Source organism: Rhinoderma darwinii, chromosome 2, assembly GCF_050947455.1.
Source record: "Rhinoderma darwinii isolate aRhiDar2 chromosome 2, aRhiDar2.hap1, whole genome shotgun sequence".
In the NCBI taxonomy this organism is placed as follows: Eukaryota; Metazoa; Chordata; class Amphibia; order Anura; family Rhinodermatidae; genus Rhinoderma; species Rhinoderma darwinii.
The window spans coordinates 257,726,677-257,750,330 of record NC_134688.1 but is presented as its reverse complement, the minus strand read 5'-3'; the positions used below and the strand labels follow the sequence as shown (position 1 = coordinate 257,750,330).

The following is a 23,654-nucleotide window of genomic DNA, read 5'->3' as shown; positions in this document are numbered from 1 at the left end:
GTGGGCAATGCTTTTCACAATACCAGAGTAGCGGTGTACGTAGCTTGGGGGTGAAAAAACGGATGATAGACTCCCTTTTGAGGCTTATATTTTTCTTTCATTCTTGTTTCATACAAGCAACTTATAAGCACCTTTAGCTTTAGCCTCTTGTTACTAAGGTGGACGAATCTCACTTCTGTGATTAATCTTCCATGAAATGCACAAAAGAGAAGCTTAGAAATCAGCATTGTACAACACTCACTGGTAAGAATGCATTCGTAATTAGTTATTATTTTCAACAGAAGTCCCAGATTACAGCTGCCACTTAAATGTATGTTGTACGTCAAACAAATGCATGAGATTTTAGGCGGTATTGTCATCAACATGAAACAGAAAAAATCGTGTAATTATTACATCTTTCAGCACAAGATTATCTTTAATATTGTGTTTACATTTCTTCTCCTTCACTGAGAACATTCTCCATAACAAGAATAATTTCACCAAATACAATAATTTATAAAAAAAAAACAAAAACATAAATGGCATTTGAATAATTCTTTAGTTTATTGTCTTACAAAGCAAAGAAGCCAAGTGAAAAATAATAAAAATTAAAAAAAAACATGGAAAATACATTGAAGATATAGTTGATTTTTCTTTTGTACATTTTATTGATATATCTTGGTCCCAATTTTGACCTGTTGATAGAAAATTATATATTGAAATCAAATGTTTTTAGGGCAAACATGTAAACAAAAAACTGCTATAACAGTTGTATCTGCATTATCTGTATCTCTATTAACAGTTGTATAAGAGTTGTATCTGCTAGAACACAGTGTAACTGTATTTGTTGAAATGTTACTTTAAGGACACAATTACAATGAGTCTACTATGTTATGAGAACATGCAAAGGGATCTCCCTCTCTAAAGATAGGGGAACAGTAATGCCCAATTATCAATTTATTCATAAGTTTTCAGGAAAATGAACAAAGGAATGCAAAGCCAAGAAAAGATGCTCTAACATTGTTGATTTATAAGAAATGTAAGTATTTACTAAAATAGACATGTCAGGAGAGCAGACAGGTCCTCTTTAGGGTTGTTAAAAAGGACCTGTAACTAAGTATTATAAGTTGAACTAGTTTACTGACCTGAATAGCACACTCTCCCTGTTTCCAGAGCTGTTTATCTTCTTTTTTTTTTCCTGGACCCCCTGTTTCAGAGATATGGCCCACTGTTGTGTTGGCTCCCTATGTGCTGATTTGCTCTAGTTAGCCAACAGGGCATAAACTACACTCAAGCTGCCTCATCCTGATTGGTCAGCATCAGAGGCAGGGAAGTTAGCTCCGCCCCATTGGCTAACTACAGGAAATTAGCATATGAGCCAACACAACAGTAGGCCATATCTTCGGAACGGGAAGGGGGTCCAAAAAAAAAAATAACCGTTCTGAAATCAGGGAGATCACACTATTCAGGTCAGTAAACCACTTCAATTTATATGACCTGATGACAGGTCCTCTTTAGGAAACATCACCCTCAAGACAATTCCTATTTCCCTTGCTTGCTAATAGTGTGGTGTTTTTGGAGAGGTAGATCCCTTTGAATGTTCTCATTACATAGTAGACCCGTAATTATGTTCTTAAAAAACAAACATGTCAGTAGAGCACACAGGATTTCTTTAGAGGGGATAGAAGATAAGAAAAAAATGTGTAAAAAAGGTCTACTTTTTCTAAACTGCACCGCATGGGCTGTGTGTTGTATTGCAGCTCATCCCCATTCAACAGAAGCTGGCAGCAATTTTCCATTATCAATTTAGTTAAAGGAAATGTGTCATGATTTTTTTTTTAAATTCGTTTATGTGTTTTTATTCAATAAAATTTTAGATTTAGTTTTTTTTTATTTCAACATTTTTACTTAACTGGGGGCTGCCATTTTTTATTTCATCTGTGTATGTGTCTGTTCATGACACACATACATATGGAATAAGGCAGCTACAAGCCATAGGACATACGAAAGGCTCCCGTTCGCTTGTCCTCTGCTTTTGCCGTCTAGCTCTGTACTGCACATGCGCAGTTCAGAGCGACCAGTTAGGAAGCAGGTTTATAGGGAGAAAGCCGGCGCCATTTTGGAGACCGGTCGCACTGCAGGTAAGTGTGTGTGTGTTCTTTGCATGTTTGTGGCGGGGGGTTCGCCCCCTCGTCGCGAGGCGCTCCCCCTTCGCGCCCCCCCGGACCACCCTCTTTGCACACACACATATAATCCCCCCCACGCACACAACCCCCACACACAAACCCCCCTGTGGGGGGGGGGTTGTGTGCTAGGTGGTGTTGGGTGGATTGTCTGATGGTTTGCGTGGGCATGTGTGTGTGTGTGTGGGGGGAGATTTCATGCTGGGTGCCAGTGGGGGGTATTGTGATGGTTTGGGTGGGCTTGTCTGGGGGGGTGCATGCAGGGTGCTTGTGGGGACCTCTAGTATTTATTGTGGTGCAGGGAGAAGACAAAAGTCGCTGTAGGTGAGTATAAGTATTTTTATTTTTCATATTGATAACTTTACTTTTTGGGTTTAGCAGGTTCCACTGTACCTATTGGACGACATCGTAGATTCAGTGGAATAATGCAATGATCAAAGTTTTTTTGTGTTTTTTTAATAAAATGGTTAATGAGGGTTGTGTGGGGGAGTTTTTATTTTAATAAAAATATTTTCTTATGTCTCTTTGTTTTTTTAATACTTTATTAGCGCCTGGATAATGGCGCTTGCCTGTTTGACGACGTCCATTACTAAGGCAGAGCTTAGTGTGAGCCAGTAATTAGTGTGAGCCCATGATTACCCCGGCACCCACCGCCACCAGGGTTATCAAGAAGAGCCAGGTACGTCTGCAAACATCTGCCCATTGTTTGCAATGGGTCTTACGATGTTCTGTGCAGACGAGCTGTTATTTTACGCGTCGCTGTCAAAAGACGGCGTGTAAAATTACGGCCGCGTCAAAGAAGTGCAGGACACTTCTTGGGACGTAAGTGGAGCCGTTTTTCATTGCCTCCAATGAAAACCAGCTCCAATTACGTCCGTAAAAGATGCTGCGAAAAACGCGTGCACTTGTAAAAATGTCTGAAATTTAGGAGCTGTTTTCTCCTGAAAACAGCTCCGTAATTTCAGACGTATTTGGCGTTGTCGTGTGAACATACCCGAAGACTAAGACTCCTATAGCTACACCGCTGGATAGAATTGGATGCATTGTCTCAGCAGACAGTATCATACATTATAGGCTTAGATACATGGCCCCAGCAGACCGTATGACACATGATAGACTAAGGGTATGTTCACACGCAAACTCAAAAACGTCTGAAAATACAGAACTGTTTTCAAGGGAAAACAGCTCCTGATTTTCAGACGTTTTTTAAGCCACTCACGTTTTTCGCTGCATTTTTTACGGACGTTTTTGGAGCTGTTTTCAATAGAGTCTATGAAAAACGGCTCCAAAAACGTCCCAAGAAGTCACCTGCACATCTTTTTCGCGGCCGTTTTTTTACGTGGCCGTTTTTCAAAACGGCCGCGTAAAAAACGGCCCGTCAGAACAGAACGCCGTTTTTCACATTAAAATCAATGGGCAGATGTTTGGAGGCGTTTTACTTCCAGTTTACGGCCCGAAAAACGGCTTAAAATAAGCCGTGTGAACATACCCTTAGGGCTCATTCAGACGAGCGTGATTATCGTCCGCGTGCTGTGTGTTGAAATAACGCACAGCACACGGACCCATTGATTTCCTTGGGGCTATTCACACATGCGTGAGTTTTCACACAGCGAGTGTCCGTTGCGTGAATCTTACTGCATGTCCTATATTTGTGTATTTTCACCTAGTCGCCCATTGAAGTCAATTGGTGCGTGAAAACCACGGACAGCACACGGACGACATCTGTATGCTATCCGTGTTTCACACATCTATTACATTGAAAAAGAAAAAAAAGTGATTGCAAGTGCGTGAAAAACACATGGCCACAAGCAAAACACACTGATGCAAAAACGCAATGCACACGGACAGATTTACGCACATTTTTTTCATGCGTAAATCTGTCACGCTCGTGTGAATGTAGCCTTAGATACAGGGCCCCAGCAGTAAGTATCCTTATACTAACCGTCAGGGGCAAATTTAGCATTTCTAGGGGCCCCAAGCAAAGTTATGTCTCGGGGCTCTAAGACACCTGTAGAACGTTCCCCACACAATGCCCCTTGTATATAGTGTCACAAACCCCCTTTATGGTTCCACACACAGTACCCCTGCCATACATCCCCCTTGTAGACAGTGCCATGCAGTCCCCTGTAGGTAGTCCCACATACCCACCTTGTCTCAGCAGACAGTATCATACATGATAGGCTTAGATACATGGCCCAGCAGACAGTATCACACATGATAGGCTTAGAATGTCCACCATCCAGCAGCACCAGTATAACTTATGAGTGGGTGCACGCCTCAGGAACCCGATCACGGTTCCCAAATCTTCCAATGTATGTCCAAGAATAGACAGAACTCCAATTCAAAGTGAAAAAATTGGTTTTTATTTGCCCTCATGCATGATAGGCTTAGATACATGGCCCAGCAGACAGTATCACACATGATAGACTTAGATACAGTGCTCCAGTAGTCAGTATCACACATAATAGACTTAGTACATTGTTACTGCTGGGGCACTGTATCTAACATATGTTCAACCCCAAAAAAATATGTGTGTGCGTGTATGTATATGTGTGTGTGTGTGTGTGTGTATATATATATATATATATATATATATATATATATATATAAGACAGCATATCTGTAGCACTATGACCCTATAGCTATGGGTAGGATTAGATTTAGTGGCTCAGCAGATAGTATCACACATGATAGGATTAGATATAGGGCCCAGCTCGTAAGTATAAGAATTGTTTTGCTTTTTTTGTGTTACTAATTTTTTTTGTGTTTGTGTTTTTTTACAGGTTCAGTTGTTGGACTACGTCGGATTCGAGGACTACTTCGATGACGGCTTTTTTATATTCTCAATAAAGTGGTTAATGAGGGTTGTGTGTTTTTTTTTTTTTATTTCAATAAAATATTTTATCTATGTCCTTGTATTTTTTTAAACTTTATTACTACCGCCTTAGTAATAGCTGCTGGCTGATTGACAGCACCCATTACTAAGGCGGGGCTTAGTGCTAGCCGGTGCAGAGGCTAACACTAACCCCCATTATTACCCCGGTACCCACCACCACCAGGTGTGCCGGGAAGAGCCGGGTACGATCCAGTACCCGGTCATCTATAGTGATGGTAGGGCATCGGGGCGGCCGCAAGCTGGAATTATCAGGCTGGGAAAAGTAAAAAAAGTGACCTCCCCACCCTGGTAATGCTAGTCTGCTGCTGTGTTGTATCTGGCTGGTTATGAAAAATCAGGGGGGGCATGTAGTTTTTTTCCAAATATTTTTTTAAAAAATAACGAAATAAAAAAAATGACGTGGGGTCCCCCCCAATTTTCATAACCAGCTAGGTACAACACAGCAGCATTACCAGGGTGAGAGGTGCCTAATAATACCAGCCTGTGGCCGCCCCAGTGCCCGACCATCACTACAGGCATAGAAACAGGGCCCTAGCAGACAGCAATCGAATACCGTATAAGCTTACTGCCTGCTGGGGCCCTGTATCTAATCCTACTATGTGGTAAGCTTAGATACAGGGTCCATCAGACAGGATCAGACATGGGCCATGTATCTAAAAATACCATGTGGTAGGCTTAGATACAGGGTACATGTGTGACACGGTCTGTTAGACCCTGTATCTAAGCTTACCACATGGCAGGCTTAGATACAGAACCCCAGCAGACCGTAACGTTACACTTACCTCCTCTAGTCTCCAGGTGCAGCGGATGTCCCAACACCATCTAGCATTGTGACATCATCCGCGGCGCACAGCGTCGCGACATCATGATGCGGGAAGACGTCAGGACTTCCGCTGCGCTAGGCGAAGGAAGATGGGTAAGTATGTGTCTTCACTATAGTATCAGGGGTCTGTATATTTCATTACTATAGTAACTTTTATAGATGCGGGCGGCCGCGGCCCAGTCACAATTTTGACCGCTGCGACCCGAATGTGGAAGTTGCAGAGGATTCGGGGCACTGGGCCAAAGATCCGGGGCTTGGGCCCCGAATGACCGGTTCTAGCGACGCCCCTGCTATCAGCAATTTCATATAAAGTGTCTTCACTGTATAGTAAGTATTTCACCTTTAAAAACTGTTGTTTTTTAAGATAAGCTTACAGTTCCCTTCAATACATCACAGCCTTGAGCTGGCAATAAATGGTTTAAAAGTATAAACATCTTTAGCACTTAACCTTAAGCAGGAATCATTATGGGTAAGATCTGGGCTAAATATTCAGCACTTACTTGTGTTAGAGAAGGAGAATTTATTTACCTGAGTTTGTGTCTTCAGGGCTACATAACGAATCAAAATGGTTTCATGCAATTTCCTCTGGAGCAGAAGTTCTGGCTGTTTACTGCCACTCTTGAAATGGGAGGATTGAACCTGAAACATGACAAGTTGTTAAAATATACTAGTACAGTGCCTGTAGCTATGTAAATCGGCATTGCGTTTAGAGTACCGGGGTTCTCGGGAAAAGCATCAGAGGTGTTCACTCATCTAGCATAATAAAACATGCATTGATCTAGTATAATTGTGTAAAAACGCTAGGGTGGCTTTATATTTGGGCGTAACATCTCTTACCTACACTTGTATTTGCCAATTCACAGTATTATCAAATCATCATAATGTATTTTCTGTATAATTCATCTGCAGGTGTGAACTGACAATAATGATGTTTTAGCATGGCCTTGAAAGGTTGTCTTCCGTTAAAGTGCATCTCTATCTCAATAATCAATTTTTCCATGTACTCTTAAATGCTTTACTTCTTTTAACCCAGCGAGGACTCGGGTCATTTTGACATTCAGGACGCAGTGTATTTTTCAGTTTTTGCCTCACTGCATTTCACAAGGCATAACTTTTTTATTTTTTCAATAGGAAATATGAGTGTCTCGTCTGTGATACAAGCAATGGGGATAGCCAAGTGCAATGGTTTAATTCAACCCTAACCCCCCATAAGAATCGTACAATCAATATCAAACAAAAAAACACTCTTCCGTACAATACTTTGTAAAATATATGGATACAAATGAAAGTAATAATAAAATGCAAGCCATTACGTATATATAAACACTGCACTATAATATATAAAATGAAACTACGTTTAACTTTCAAACTCACACTGTTAAATGCAGCTGTAGTGCATATCATATGATATTACGCGTAGTTATATTAAATGAGTGACAGGTCATCAACACATATGTAAAAATAAATGGTAGCTACCACACAAAAATGACAAATTATGTATATAAAAAAATTGAAAAATATACAACAACATCTGTGGGGACCATGCAGTGTTTGAAGAATATATAATTAACCAATATATAAATAAACCACCAACACTAAAAAATTAATAGCGTTATATCTTTTGTAGTTGTATAGGACCAGAAACGCTGCTTAGGCTTCGTTCACATCTGCATTAGGGACTCTGTTCATGGGTTCCGTCTGAGCTTTCCGTCAGGGGAAACCATGAAAGGGATCCAAACGGAAACCATACTATGGTATTGTCGAATACGGTATTGATTCCGTCAAAACAACTAAACCCTTGCACAATGGTGACAAACGGAAACCATTTGCACCGGATCCGTCACCATTGAGATCAAGAGTGATGCAAACGGAAACCTATGGTTTCCGTTTGTTTCAGTTTGGATTCCGTTCATGGGTTCCCCTAACGGAAAGCTCAGATGGAACTCATGAATGGAGTCCTAACGCAGATGTGAACATAGCCGAATTAAGCATGTTTCCACTGACCGTGAGCTTTGTATGTGACAAATATTGCTTTTACGGTGACAGTTCAAGAGATGTGCATTTGCTGCATAGTACAGTTCAATGGATATAAATTCGGTGCACATTACTGTGCTACTCACTGCTTTATTGATTTCCACATGCCAATTGTCTTCGATATTTAGCATGCACACTTGGTGTGCTGGTTGTTATAAATCTAAATGTCCGTTTCTTTAAGGTTGCCATATTTACCAGCCAAGCTTTGGTTAGCTCTGCTCAGTCAGCCAGAGGAGTGAGACGCAGAGCCAATTAGGGCCAATCTATGTGTCCAATCCTAAGCTAAGGTGAGGTATTTAAGCCTGGTTCTACTCTTAGTCTTTGTAGTTGATTGTTTATACTATCCTGACTTATGTTTCTCTGAATGTACATCTTGTACCTCGCCTTGCTTCTACTGCTTTTGTGGTAAACTGACTTTGGCTAGTTTTTCTTGATTAACCGCTTGCTTACTGACTTGGCTATATCTGCACTCTCCTGAATTTGACCTTGGCTCTGACTACTGGTAATACCTTTGCTTACAGATTACCTACTGATTACCTCAGTTTTAGGCCACCGTATTTGATCAGTATTTTTCTTCAGTATTTAGAAGCTAAAACTAGGAGTGGAACCGACACAGAAATAAAGTACAATTAACAGATTTGCACCGTTTCCGTGTATTGCAACCACTCCTGGTTTTGGCTTCCAAATACTGATGAAAAATACTGACTAAAATACTGCCATGTGAAAGCGGCTTTATCCTGCTTTTTTTTTCTACCCCAGATGGTTTAGTAAAATCTCTACCTGCTTGTCCTGGGTTTTTTGGTCTGGTCATTGCCTTCAAGCTGCACCTGTACTCTGACTCCGCAGACGCAACCTGGGTCCCTAGCAGCCAAGTCCATCCCTCCTTGTGCCGGGCTCTGGTGAACACCTAAGGGTAGCCATAGACTCTGCTAACCAGAGAGGTGTTAGAGCAGGGGCCTCAAACACACGGCCAGTAGGCCTCATGCGGTCCCTGAGGCTGTCATCTGTGGCCCGCGGGACACAGAGCCGCTAGTATAGGCTCTGCTCCGGGAATCTATCGAGTCCCCTGACATTGCGGTACACATATGGACAGCGATGTCTGGGGCTTCCCCAGAGGCGGAGTCCGGGCAGAGTGCTAGTATAGGCTCAGCTCCGGGACCCTGTGGAATCTGCTGACATCACTGTCCATATATGGACAACGATGTCTGGGGCTTCCCCAGAGCCGGAGTCCCAGGCAGAGCGCTAGTATAGGCTCTGCTCCGGGACTCTGGGGATTCCCATGACATCACTGTCCACATATAGATAGCGATGTCAAGGGCTTCCCCAGAGTCAGAGTCCCCGGCAGAGCGCTAGTATAGGCCCTGCTCTGGGAGTACATGGACAGTGCTGACAGGGATTTCACAGAGCAGAGCACTGGTAGTGCTCTGAACAGGACTCTGGTCCTGGGGTTGCCCCTGACATCACTGTGCATATATGGACAGTGATGTCAGGAGCAGAGCTGGAGTCCAGGCAGAGTGCCAGTAGCGCTCTGCCTGGGACTCCGGCTCTGGGGTTGCCCTGACATCACTGTCCATATTTGGACAGTGATGTCAGGAGCAGAGCTGGAGTCCAAGGAAGAGCGCTACTAGCGCTCTGCCCAAGACTCCAGCTCTGGGGTTGCCCCTGACATTTCTGTCCATATATGAACAGTGATGTCAGGAACAGAGCTGTATTCCCAGGCAAAGTGCTAGAAGCGGATTTTCTCCGGGACTTCAGCTCTGGGCAAGCCCCTGACATCATTGTCCAGCAATGCTCTGGCTGGGGATTCCACTCCTAGAGGGAGACCCAATGGCGCTATCTACTTGGGGCAGGGGTTGCACTATCTGCAAGTGTTGTATGTGGCATTATCTACAGAGGGCACTGTGGCAGTATGTACAGAGGGCACTATGGCATTATCTACAGAGGGCACTGTGACATTATCTATGGGTGGGTGGGTGACAGTATCTACACAGGGCACTGTGGCTTTATCTGGTGGGTGGCATTATCTACAGAGGGCACTGTGGTATTATCTACAAAGGGTACTGTGGCATTATCTACAGAGGGAACTGTGGCATTATCTATGGGTGGGTATGTGGCAGTATATACAGAGGGCTCTGTGGCAGTATCTACTGAGGGCACTGTGGCATTATCTACGAAGGGCACTGTGGCATTATTTGGGGGTGGCATTATCTACAGAGGGCACTGTGGTATTATCTACAAAGGGCACTGTGGCATTATCTAAAGAGGGAACTGTGGCATTATCTATGGGTGGGTGGGTGGCAGTATCTACAGAGGGCACTGTGGCATTATCTACGAAGGGGCTGCCCTATCTTGACATTTGTGTGTCTGCCAAACACTGCCTACTGAGCCGACGGACTGCATTTAGCAACACTTAAACTGGAAAACTGGATTGTTAAAATAAGCACGTGGAGAAAACGCACAAATTTCCATTAAGTTTAAACCTAGCGGTATTATTATAGTAATGTAGTATTGTTATAGTAATGTAGTATTATTATAGTAATGTAGTATTGTTATAGTAATGTATTATTATAGTAATGTAGTGTTGTTACATAATGTAGTCTTGGTATCCCAATGTAGTATTATTATAGTAATGTAGTACTATTATAGTAATATAGCATTATTATAGTAATGTAGTATTGTCATAGTAATGTATTATTATAGTAATGTAGTGTTGTTACAGTAATGTAGTCTTGGTATCCCAATGTAGTATTATTATAGTAATGTAGTACTATTATAGTAATATAGTATTATTATAGTAATGTAGTATTGTTATAGTAATGCAGTATTATTATAGTAATGTAGTATTGTTATAGTAGTGTAGTATTATTATAGTTATGTACTATTGTTATAGTAATGTAGTATTATAGTAATGTAGCATTGTTATAGTAACATAGTATTCTTATAGTAATGTAGTATTATTATAGTAATGTAGTAGTGTTATATTAATGTAGTATTATTATAGTAATGTAGTAGTGTTATAGAAATATAGTATTATAGTAATGTAGTATTGTTATAGTAATGTGGTATTATAGTAATGTAGTTTTGGTATCCTAATGTAGTATTTCATATAGTAATGTAGTAGTCAGTGGCGTAACTACCGCTATAGCAGCCGTAGCGGCTGCTACGGGGCCCGCGGCATGAGGGGGCCCGTGTCGCCCGCCGGCACGGGCCCGCACCATGGCCGGAGGCTCCGCTAGCAGCCTCTATGGCTGCTACAGCGGGACGCCAATGAACACGACTACGGCAGAGCAGGGAGGTATCTCCCCGCTCTGCCATTAAACAAAAGACATGTATCCCCTATCCACAGGATAGGGGATACATGTGTGATCGCTGGCAGCGATAGGGAGAACGGGGGACTGAAAGTCCCCTGAAGTTCTCCATCACAAACCTCGGACTTCCGGTGTCTGTGTCGGAAGCTCCGTAGAAATGAATGGAGCGCTGGTCGCGCTTGTGCGCATGCGTGACCAGCGCTGCTTTCATTTTTAGTGAGCTGCGCAGACGCCGGAAGTCAGAGGTTAGTCATGGAAAACTGCGGGGTCCCCGTTCTCCCTATCGCTGTCAGTGATCACACATGTATCCCCTATCCTGTAGATAGGGGATACATGTCTTTTGTCTTTTCACACTGTAGGTCGCATTTTTTTGGGGGGTTGGGGACACTGTATGGCGTTCCCTACAGGGGGGGGGCTGTATGGCGTTCCCTACTGGGGGGGGCTGTATGGCGTTCCCTACAGGGGGGGCTGTATGGCGTTCTCTACAGGGGGGGCTGTATAGCGTTCCCTACAGGGGGGGCTGTATGGCGTTCCCTACAGGGGGGCTGTATTGCGTTCCCTACAGGGGGGGCTGTATGGCGTTCCCTACAGTGGGGCTGTATGACGTTCCCTACAGAGGGTGCTGTATGGCGTTCCCTACAGGGGGGGCTGTATGGCGTTCCCTACAGGGGGCTGTATGGCGTTCCCTACAGGGGGGACTGTAGGGCGTTATCTACAGGGGGGCTGTATGGCGTTCCCTACAGGGGGGGCTGTATTGCGTTCCCTACAGACCCCCCTGTAGGGAACGCCATACAGACCCCCTGTAGATAACGCCATACAGACCCCCTGTAGATAACGCCATACAGTCCCCCCTGTAGATAACGCCATACAGCCCCCTCTGTAGAGAACGCCATACAGCCCCCTCTGTATAGAACGCCATACATCCCCCTGTGGATAGCGCCATACAGCCCCCCTGTAGATAACGCCATACAGCGCCCACTGTAGATAACGCCATACAGTCCTCCTGTGGATAGCGTCATACAGCCCCCCTGTAGATAACGCCATACAGCCCCCCTGTAGATAGCGCCATACAGCCCCCCTGTAGATAGCGCCATACAGCCCCCTCTGTAGATAACGCCATACAGCCCCCCTGTGGATAGCGCCATACAGACCCCCTGTATATAACGCCATACAGCCACCCTGTAGATAACGCCATACAGTCCCCCTGTGGATAGCGCCATACAGCCCCCCTGTAGATAGCGCCATACAGCCCCCTTTGTAGATATCTACAGAGGGGGCTGTATGGCGTTATCTACAGGGGGGACTGTATGGCGCTATCTACAGAGGGGGCTGTATGGTGTTATCTACAGGGGGATGTAAAAAAGGCACTATCTACAAGGGGGGGGGGGTGGTTCTGTGACATCCAGGGGAGGGGGGGCCCCAGTCAAAAGTTTGCTATGGGGCCCAGTCTTTCCTAGTTACGCCCCTGGTAGTACTATTATAGTAATATAGTATTATTATAGTAATGTAGTATTGTTATAGTAATGTAGTGTTGTTACAGTAATGTAGTTTTGGTATCCTAATGTAGTATTTTTATAGTAATGTAGTATTATTATAGTAATGTAGGATTATAGTAATGAAGTATTGTTATATTAATGTAGTTATATAGTAATGTAGTGTTGTTATAGTAATGTAGGATTATAGTAATGAAGTATTGTTATAGTAATGTAGTAATGTAGTGTTGTTATAGTAATGTAGTGTTGTCATAGTAGTTCAAATAACTAATTGATTAACAATCATTTTGTATCAAATTTGAAAGTAATGCGGCACATCAACTTCACATTTTTTCTATATGCGGCCCACTTACCTGGCTGAGTTTGAGACCCCTGTTTTAGAGTATAGTTAGCTTGTTAGCTTGTGGATTTTTGTTCCAACCAGAAACCTTCAGCGTTTAGGGAATGGCCTTAATAGCAATTCCATAACATTGGTCCTCTCGGGACTGTAGTTCCACAGTGCACTTTCCTATACGGACGTCAGATCTTGTGGCAAATAATATTGATGGTAAGTGCATATCAGTAGTAATTTGCTCACCTGGGTGGCACATTTTTTCATATATGAAAATGTTGTTTGTTGTTGCACGGTGCTTTAGTTTTTTTTCCAAAAATGGCTATATAGCTGGCTAGACGCGTTTCAAAGCGCTCGCCGCTCCTTTCTTAATAGCTAAATAGATAAGATAAGAAAAAAATTGCCATTTTTGGAAAAACCGCCTAATGAACCAAACAACAATGAACAACATATTTTTATACATGAAAAAAGGTGCCACTCAGGAGAACAAATTACTACTGATACTCACTTGCCATCAATACTATTTGCCTCAACATCTGACATGCGTATAGGAAAGCAAACTGTGGAAATACAGGTCCGAGAGGACCGAGTGCGCATGTCTATATAGAAGACAGTCGGTGTGTGGAAACCAATGGAGCAGTGAGTAACACAGTAATGTGCACCAAATTTATATCCATTGAACTGTACTATGCAGCTAATGCACATCTATTGAACTGTCACACAAAAAGCAATATTTGTCACATACAAAGCTCACGATCAGTAAAACATGCATAATTGGGCAAATCAATAGAAACTAAGTTGTGTTTCTGGTCCTATACATCTACAAAAGATATAACGCTATTCATTATATAGTGTTAGCGGTTTATTCATATATATATATATTGTTGAAACACCGCGTGGGCCCCACAGATGTTACCATTGTACATTTTTCGTTTTTTTTTTTATAAACATAATTCTTGTCTTTTTTTTGTGTGGTAGCTACCATTTATTTTTATATATGTGTTGGACCTGGCACACATTGATTATAACTAAGCGTAATATCCTATGATGTGCACTATAGCTGCATTTAGTAGTGTAAGTTTGAAAGTTAAACATAGTTGCAATTTATATTTTACATTATATTGCAGTGTCGATATACGTATTGACTTGTACTTTATTATTACTTCCATTTGTATCCACATATTTTACAAAGTATTGTAGAAAAACATGGAGAGTGGATTTTTTGTTTGATGTTTTTGAATTTTTTTACTAACGTTGCTGAGGGAGGTCTTTTACGGGGGTATTTTTTTTATATATATATAAACATTTTTTGATACATAGGACTGCACTTAATTTATGAATTTTTTTCTTAAGCTGACTTAAGCAGGCAGCTGTTAGGGCATACCTTAGATAGTACCGGTGTGCTGTCGTTTTTTTTTTTTTTTTTACTGACCTATTTGATTTGAATGGGCAAGTTTAGTGCGAGAATCGGACCAAAGTAGTGCTTGCTGCATTTTTCTGTCCACGGACCAATGGTCCATGTAGAGAATTAGACATGTGAATTGGCCCATTGACTTTAATGTTTCAGCTTTGAATCAGTATGCTGTGAGTTATACACACGGCATGCACGCGAACATGAACACCGCTCGTTGGAATAGGCCCTTAGAGAGCTTTTGATGGTGCTAATTTAATAAGAGCTGCAAACAAAACAGGACTTACTCCTTGAATTACACTGTGTACCTGCCTAATTCAGCAGGCGGTCAATCTGCAAGCTTGAGCTCAGCGGACTGTATAATGGGTGTTCATAGTTTGGCTGGTTTACTATTGCAAACAGAGCAGTGGGGAGGAGCTCCTTTTACTGTCAGACAGGTCTGACTGCGGTTTCTGAGGAGAGGGGTAAATGGGATAAATATAGAAGAATTCTATAAATATTTCTCAAACTCTTGCAGAATGAAAGGAGGAATGCTTATTAAGGTAGGAATTGCTGGGATTTTTTTTTTACTTTTGTGTATATTTATGTATTCAAATAAACAGTTATGAAATAATAGTTTTACTGACTGTTGCCTGCTGAGGATAGTCTTAGGGCATGTTAACATGTGGCGGAATTGCTGTGGAATTCCGCTGCGTACTGTCCGCACTGGAAATCCGCAGCAGACAGCCTGTCCATTGGTTTCCACACCTTTTTAGTTATCTTCGTGCAGACGTTACGGACAACTCCGCTGCGGACCATAGGCTGCGGTGCGGAATTTGGTGTCCGCAGCATACACTGGCTATTGCGGACTTGATACGGACTTGTGGCGTAATTTCTCTATTGACTTCAATGGAGTTGCAAAATTACGCAATGAAATCCGCAGATCTTATGTGTGTTGCGTTGCAGATTGCTTTCGCGAACAGGATATTTCATCATTCTGGCTGGACCTATGTGTTTCAAGGTCTATAGTCAGACTGAGATGGAATGTTTTAAAAGAGAGCAGGATGTACTCTTCACCTGAATCCGCAACGACTAATCCGCAGCAATTTACTTCACATTTTAGGCAAAGGCGCAACGGAATCTGCAACGCAGGTTATGTGCGGCATTGATGCGGACAGTGTCTGCAGGATTCCGCGACGTCTCAACATGCCCTAACTGTCCTGCATACTCCAGATGAACAGGAGGATAAAGTATGTAAAAATGGTGGCTCTGTGATAGGGATCACTATGTCACTAGTAGCACTGTGGTTATTATATGGTTCTATGCAGTGGCGGACATAGACAGCAGAGGACAAGAACAGTATGTGTCCTTACTCTCCATTAGCTCACCAAAAAACACCTCGCCATCATGTTTCTCTAAGGCTGGATTCACACGAGCATGTTCGGTCCGTAAAGGACGGAACGTATTTCGGCCGCGAGTCCCGGATCGAACACACTGCAGGGAGCCGGGCTCCTAGGATCATAGTTATGTATGATGCTAGGAGTCCCAGCCTCACTGCAGGACAACTGTCCCGTACTGTAATCATATTTTCAGTACGGGACAGTAGTTCCACGGAGAAGCAGGGACTCCTGGCGTCGTACATAACTATGATACTAGGAGCCCGGCTCCCTGCAGTGTGTTCGGTCCGGGACTTGCGGCCGAAATACGTTCTGTCCTTTACGGACCGAACATGCTTGTGTGAATCCAGCCTTAGAATTCATCAATAATTCTGAGCCGTTGCCAGTAACACAGTCCACACATGCAATATAATAGACAGTATTAACGCTGCTTTTAAGGTGGCAGGGAACACCCCATCTATTGGGCCCCTGTGCAGCTGCACAGGTTGCACTAATGATATGTCCGCCTCTGGTTATATGTGAATACGGTATGACATTGTCAGAACTTTATGGCTCTATAACAGAACTCTAACAGCTGTTTGGCTCTACGTGGCTAAAATATCTTACTTTCTGGTACCATTTTACATTATGTGTTTTTTATTTCACACTGTATGGCACTATGTGGGCACCAAATGGCTCTATGTGGACAAAATATGGTACACAGTATGCTATTTGATACTATGTAGGCACATTATAGCACTATCTGGGCAAGCTCTATGTGGGCACAGTGGTTGAAACTATGCGGGAACTGCGTATAAGGCTCTATGTGTGCAAAGTAGGTACCCTCTGGACACTGTTTAAAACTAGTTTGGCACAGTGTTCCATTATATAGGTATTTGTTGGCTGTATGTTGGCCCCGTATAACATTCTAAACAATGTTTATGTATTTGGGCAATAAAAAGCACTGTATATATTATCTAGTAAATGGGTGCTGTAAGTTATATCTGGGCACTGTCTGGGCAATGTGTGAATGTTTATCTGAGCACTGTATGGCAGTATGTCGGTAAGGCCATGTTCACACAGCATATGTTCAGGCTGAAAAATACAAGACTGATTTAAAGAGAAAACAGCCTATGATTCCAGGCATTTTCAGAACTAAATTCCAAGAGGGGATTTTGAAGTGTATTTTCGAAGAGTTGTTCTTAAGTGTCAATGAAAAATGGGAAATATCAGCTTGTAAAATAATTCTAAGGGCATGACCACACATGGCGGAATTCCTCCGCAACTGTCCGCATCAATGCCGCACAGAATCTGCGTTGCAGATTCTGCAGCGGATCTGCACAAAATGTGCAGAAAATTGATGCGGACTGGCCGCTGCGGACTGCAGGAAAAGTGCTTCTCTTCTCCCTATTCAGTGCAGGATAGAGAGAAGGGACAGCACTTTCCCTAGTGAAAGTCAAAGAAATTCATACTTACCGCCCGTTGTCTTGGTGACGCGTCCCTCTTTCGGCATCCGGCCCGACCTCCCTGGATGACGCTCCAGTCCATGTGACCGCTGCAGCCTGTGCTTGGCCTGTGATTGGCTGCAGCCGTCACTTACACTGAAACGTCATCCTGGGAGGCCGGACTGGAGACAGACGCAGGGAGTTCTCGGTAAGTATGAACTTATATTTTTTTTTACAGATACATGTATATTGAGATCGGTAGTCACTGTCCCGGGTGCAGAAACAGTTACTGCCGATCGCGTAACTCTTTCAGCACCCTGGACAGTGACTATTTACAGACGTCTCCTAGCAACGCTCCCGTCATTACGGGAGCCCCATTGACTTCCTCAGTCTGGCTGTAGACCTAGAAATACATAGGTCCAGCCAGAATGAAGAAATGTCATGGTAGTAAAAACAATACGCTCCGCAGCACACATAAGATCTGCGGACTTCATTGCGGAATTTTGACTCTCCATTGAAGTCAATGGAGAAATTCCGCCATGAGTCCGCAACCAGTCCGCCACTGCTCCGCAACAGACAGAGCATGCTGCGGACACCAAATTCCGCTCCGCAGCCTATGCTCCGCAGCGGAATTGTACGCATCGTGTAAACGAACACTGCTAAATTAAAGTGAAAGTCAATGGAGAAACGGCTCCGCTGCGGATTAACGCTGCGGAGTGTCCGCAGCGGAATTTAAGTGAAATTCCGCTATGTGTGAACCCGCCCAAAAAATTGACATGACCGGTTTAATTAAATTTAGCTCCTAAGCAACCAGTCACAGTGATTTAAAGATAATCTTTACCTTGAAGCCACTTCTAAGAATAGGACAATTGCTTCAATAACAATTGCTCAATAACAGAGCTCCTTTTTAATTTAGACTTTCCCCCTTGTTCAGCTGATTGCTGCAGGTCAGGCTACAGAAACCCCTGGTGATCAGCTATTTTCATTCGGGCAAAGCTGCAACTGGCCATACAATTACCCTGCAATATAGTATTACATGCCTGCCATTCAATTTCTACTTGCGCAGATGGACGCAGTTGACTTCACAAGACAACTCCTTTAAGGCCATGTTCAGACGTGGCAGAATTTTTGAGCTGAAAATGTTGCTGCAGATTTGCAGCAACATTTTTATATTTGACAGGTAATTCAGACATTGTGGATATCACAGCAGACTTGCTGCAGATTTCAGCCTTTGCAATGCAAGGCATTATGTTGCTTCTCCGCAACATAATGAGCATGCTGCGGAGGGAAAATTCTGCACCACAGCTTGAATTCCGCAAATTTATTTTCCGCAACGTCTGAACTAACTTTCCTAAAAATGTATAGAAAAAAATGTAAAAAACGGCTGCTGCAGAATTCCACTGCGGACTGTCTGTAGCGGAATTCAACAGCAATTCTGCCACGTCTGAATGTGCCCTTAATATATTTTTCCCAGTCAAATGCTATTTTTGATGGCTGGCTGATGATTATGCGAATACACAATAGCCCAACAATCAATGCTGAGTCCGCCGTTTTGGCATCATTCTATGCCAAATCTATATTTGTGGATTTTACAAACCGTACCAAAATCCGATTTTCCATAGAAGCAGTACTAGGAACATTTCCTAGAACTGCTCCATAACAAAAACATGTGGCTTTGTCAGCTGCGCCTCAATGGCTTAGACCTCATCGATATATCGTTTAGCTGATATGCCACATTTACAGAGAATATGTCACTGAGGAACAACCGTTTTAAGCACAGTAGCTTCAAACTAACATCTCTTTTTAATGGGTCTAAAGATGAGTCAGTACCAGGGGCAGGAGTATGAGGAATAAGGGCACATACGTGATTACATGAAGTTGTGCCCCTGACACAGACCTTCTTTAAAATCATAGCTTAAAAGATGCCTTTTTGAAGCTTTCTTTAATGGGTGACAAAGTGCTGGACCTCGATTATATCCTGACAGTTTCTCTACAGCTCGATTGATAACAAAACCCTACATTGGAGCAGTAAAGTACACTTGCTCACACTAAAAGCGTTGAGACATGTGAGGATAGATATGTGTAAACCTGGCCATAGAACATTTTACTCTACAGGACAAAAATATTGTCTGACTGTGTTCTACTGAACAAAAAAAAAACAACAAAAAAACACAATGGATGTATTTTATTTCAATATAGTAAAAAACAATATAGGCAGTACCAACCTACTACCTATACCTACACATGCTAACTAGCTGTTTTCTCCAGTTTTTTTTTTTTTTAGTTTTTACTCTACAGATGTGCATTAGGGACATCTGTACAAATTGCATCAGGCATTCAGGTATGAGGTGTTAAAAGGTTTGAGAGAATACCTTCGGTCAGCTGTTCACTGAGTAGGAACTGTTGTATAAAGGGCCCATTTTCATTGTTTTTAATGGGCATTTTGGGTACAGGAGAGCTGAATGCCACTCTTTGCTTCAGCTAATTAAGGGAATTTCATGAGACTCAAGAGTACAGTCATTCCGGTTATAAAACATACAAGGTCTTTGTAAAACGTTTCTGTACATTTTGCTTTTTCTTAACCCAAATAGTCAAAGGATAATTATTATTTCTAGGTGAAATTTGCTAAAATCTGCAGTCATGATATCACTTGTGCCACATGATTTGAGTGTTTCATAAAAGAAATCCTAATTGTCAGAAGAAAATCACCTCAATGTAATAGTTTTATTTGAAATGTGTCACATCTAATATAAACTGACAATGATGCATAATATCATAGAATAAGAGCAGAAATGATCCTAGTGGATTGTGCTTGTGGAGATAAGATAATATTTGTATGTAAAGTACAGTTTACTATTGTAAACATCAAATATTGTGTTCCCTGTATTAAAGCAATAAAAACAATACATTGATGTAGCAAAAATGATGTGCATAGTCAATATGTTGCTTCAAACCAATCACACGATAGATATTGTATCATTTACTTATGCATACTATCTATAGCATACATACATACATACACAACATGTCAGTATTAAGTGGGTCAAGATGACAGTTAGAGATTCTAATCCATTAAATGTAAATGTCTGGCAGGCCTAACCAGCATTAGTCCTAAAGCAGACATCCGTTGCAAAATATAACGCAAATCACGGATCCGCAAAACGCAGACCGCACCCGGATGGCTTCTGTGTGCGGTCCGTTGTTTTAACAGACCAAATGAATACAATGGCCGAGACTGATCCCCAAAACATGGACAGGAATAGGACCTGCTCTATTTTTGGCAAAAACAGATAGCACACTGAAGCATTTCACTGAAGTGTGCTTGAAGCATTACAGGGTACATGCATGCAATAGAGGGGACTCATTGCAAAATGGAAATGGAGTTACCCCTTCTGGTGTATGCCCTTCACTGCTATCCGTAACTGAACAGTTTCAAAAACTATCTGTCATTGTGTGTTCTTGATTGGCAGATATACCACAGATCCCACCCGGGTGCCATCCTTTATAAGCCATGTTCTCCCTTCCTCCCAGCTGAAACCAGGTTTTCACATCCCAAGCAGTGCTGCAGACCCCAGCACAGAACCACCCATCACCTGTACATCTATTTATGAAGGAAGGAGGTTCTCTGGGGCAAGATTAACCCTCTTGGTGGGCACCGTAACAATAGCACGGTCTGCTTCTATAGAAGGCATGCCACTGTTATCTCCAACATGCTCACATCATATCATCCAACAGCCATTCAGGATATTTTTAGGGATTTCATTTTCAGTGATTAAGATAGTAACTTGAAGCGTATCTGTCAGATATTTATGCTGTCCTGTCTGAAGGAAGCATAAAATAGTAACAGACGCACTGATTTCAGTTGTCCATCCCTTAGTCAGTAATGTACCGTAGCTTTGGAGAATTTACACTTTATCGTTGCGGCGCGCGTACGGCGAAGCAGGGCTTGAGTCCAATAATATTCATACATTCACGCTCCAAATTTTGCATATCATTGGACTCAAGCCCTGCATCGCCAGAAGGGTGGCACAACTATAAAAGGTGAATTTTCCCAAACTACGGCACATTACTAAGTGATAGACTGCTGAAATCTGCGTCTGTCATTTTTTTTCCTTCCCTCAGACAGGGCAGCATAAATATCTGACAGATCCACCTTAAAAACATTAAACCAGGATCCAGAGAAGTCTTTGATCTCCATCCAATGTAAGATACTTGATTATGACTATATGATGATGTGAGATGGTGACCACAACATCTACTGCAAGCAGGGTAAGCATTCAAAATTTCTGATCCTCATCAAGTCAGGTGGCTGATACCATCCCCCATCCCATTTGATGGGCATCTTAAGGACAGGGTATGGCATAAAAAACCAAACCATTTTATTCTCTTCCCTACTTATACTGGGGGAATGAAAAACAATCTATATATAATATGATCTTTATTGTCCATTCAAGTCTATACCATATTTTTCCTTAGGAAAGGGGGAACATAATACCAACTGAGACTTATTAAATTAACAGGCCCCATGTTTAAAATATTATTGCCAATAAACACAACCTAGTCACTAAATATAAGGTTAACTGTGTGGTCCCAAAGCAGGACAGGAGTGTGTGTGTGTGTGTGTGTGTCCACATTTGGACTTACTTATGTAGTCTTCTCTGACTACATGCTGTGCTAATGGCGGCCATGACTGCAAAGAGGAAGGGAGAACCGCTTTATATCATGTGACATAAGTAGAGATAATGAAGATCCAAGTCCTCCGCCAGCCTACAGGGATAATCCCTTTACCCAAAACCCCCTGATCCAATCGAAGCTATAAAGATTAAACTGCTTGCTTAGAAGAAAAAAAGCCGCAAGATAAACAAACACTGGGCCTTATGTCAATGTGACAGAAATGTTTACTTTTGCAAAACCTTATAGGCAACACATGAAAAAGGAGAAGGAAAGTTGGTAAAGACTTACCCATTAGGATGAGGGAAGGGGTACTGTGGTCCATCACCTGCCATTCTAGGATGGTCTCTGGTTCCAGGATTGGGTTTTGGAAAGCCCCTCATCTGGTAATATGGATGCATGTATGGCATGTAATGCATCATAGGAAGATAAGGCAAATAAAACATGGGGCGAGCAATTTGCTGTGGTGTTAAAAAGAGAAAATTAATAAATAGATCATTCATTAAAAAATAGATTTAAAGAACAAACTAAGAATTTTACACTGCAACAGTTCCTTCTACATGAACATTTCACCCATATAGAATATTTAGTTTTATATTTGGAAAGAAGACCATCATATTGTGCTCATCATGACAGACCGCCTTCTTATTTTCAATGGTACCATTTATTCTATTAAAAGTGACAAGGAGAGCAGTCATGGAGAATATGAGTAACCTGTGCTTCTTCTCCCCTATTACGAGAATTGTTAAAGGGATCAATCTGGATAGTAGATGTTGGTTTATATATATCTCAAAGGACATAAGGAGTAAAAATATCATGGAGTCCTTACCAATAGGTAGTGGGACCTTTTAAAGTACTCCCACTATTTACAAAAACAACTGAATTAGCTAAGAAAAAAAAAAAAAAAGGAGGAAATTGGTCTTACAAAGACATAGGAACAGTAGACAAACCATCAGCAAACCATGATCGATATCTTAGTTTTTTCATATATTTTATGAAAAATACATTTGCAGTACAATTTATGGAAAATATGCACCATGAGAGTTAAAGAAGAGAACAAAAAATTGTCACCATTGTCTAAAGGGTGGTTTGAAAAGCCGTTGTACACTGCCAATTAGTAAACTATTTAAGAGACTTGTTCACATATAATTATAGTAATACTTAATTTATAAACACAATAAAATAATTAAAAGAAGCAGATTTCTAATTAAAACTGAACCAAGGGTCACAAAGCATCTCTATAGACATAATTTGGGTCCCGTGAAAAAAAAAAGATGAAACAACTTTTGTCCTTTATCTTTTGTTAAACATAAATTGGGAACTTCTATACTAATTCTCTTAAGAGTATTTTCTAGAAGGGAAATTGACAGATGCTCTACTGTAATGGAATACGCTTTTTGGATAAAAAGTATATTGGTAGATTCATATGGGAATATTGTGGAGCATTATAATTGTTGTGAATTGGATAGATTGAGAATTGTCCCTGCTGAATATAGATTATGCCTTATTTTATGCATTGTGCTACAATATATTTTCAAAAATGTAATGGGGAATCGGCCAACGGCGAGGAAAGGAAATGTTTACAGGCATGTTCTCTACTAGCAGTTTGGTATTCAAGTACTTAATAGTCCCATCGCCAACAAGGTTTCAGAGATCATATTTCACCCTTTGAGATATGTTGTACGTCATCCAGCCCCAGTTGTTGTCAATTTGTGAAAAGTACCT

At 41.9% G+C, this 23,654-nt stretch overlaps 1 protein-coding gene across 2 annotated transcripts in view; it reads right to left on the bottom strand.

Moving 5' to 3' along the window:
- Positions 1–545: 545 nt before the first annotated feature.
- Positions 546–23,654, bottom strand: part of C2H1orf94 (chromosome 2 C1orf94 homolog) — a 168,330-nt gene continuing 145,221 nt past the window's right edge. For both annotated transcript variants that reach the window (XM_075850495.1, XM_075850496.1), the window contains exons 4-6: positions 22,221–22,390; positions 6,410–6,520; positions 546–674 (exon numbers count right to left, since the gene is read on the bottom strand). In XM_075850495.1, coding sequence (XP_075706610.1) covers positions 6,442–6,520; positions 22,221–22,390 — 249 coding nt within the window. In that variant the 3' untranslated portion in view covers positions 546–674; positions 6,410–6,441. The remainder of the gene's footprint in view (positions 675–6,409; positions 6,521–22,220; positions 22,391–23,654) is intronic.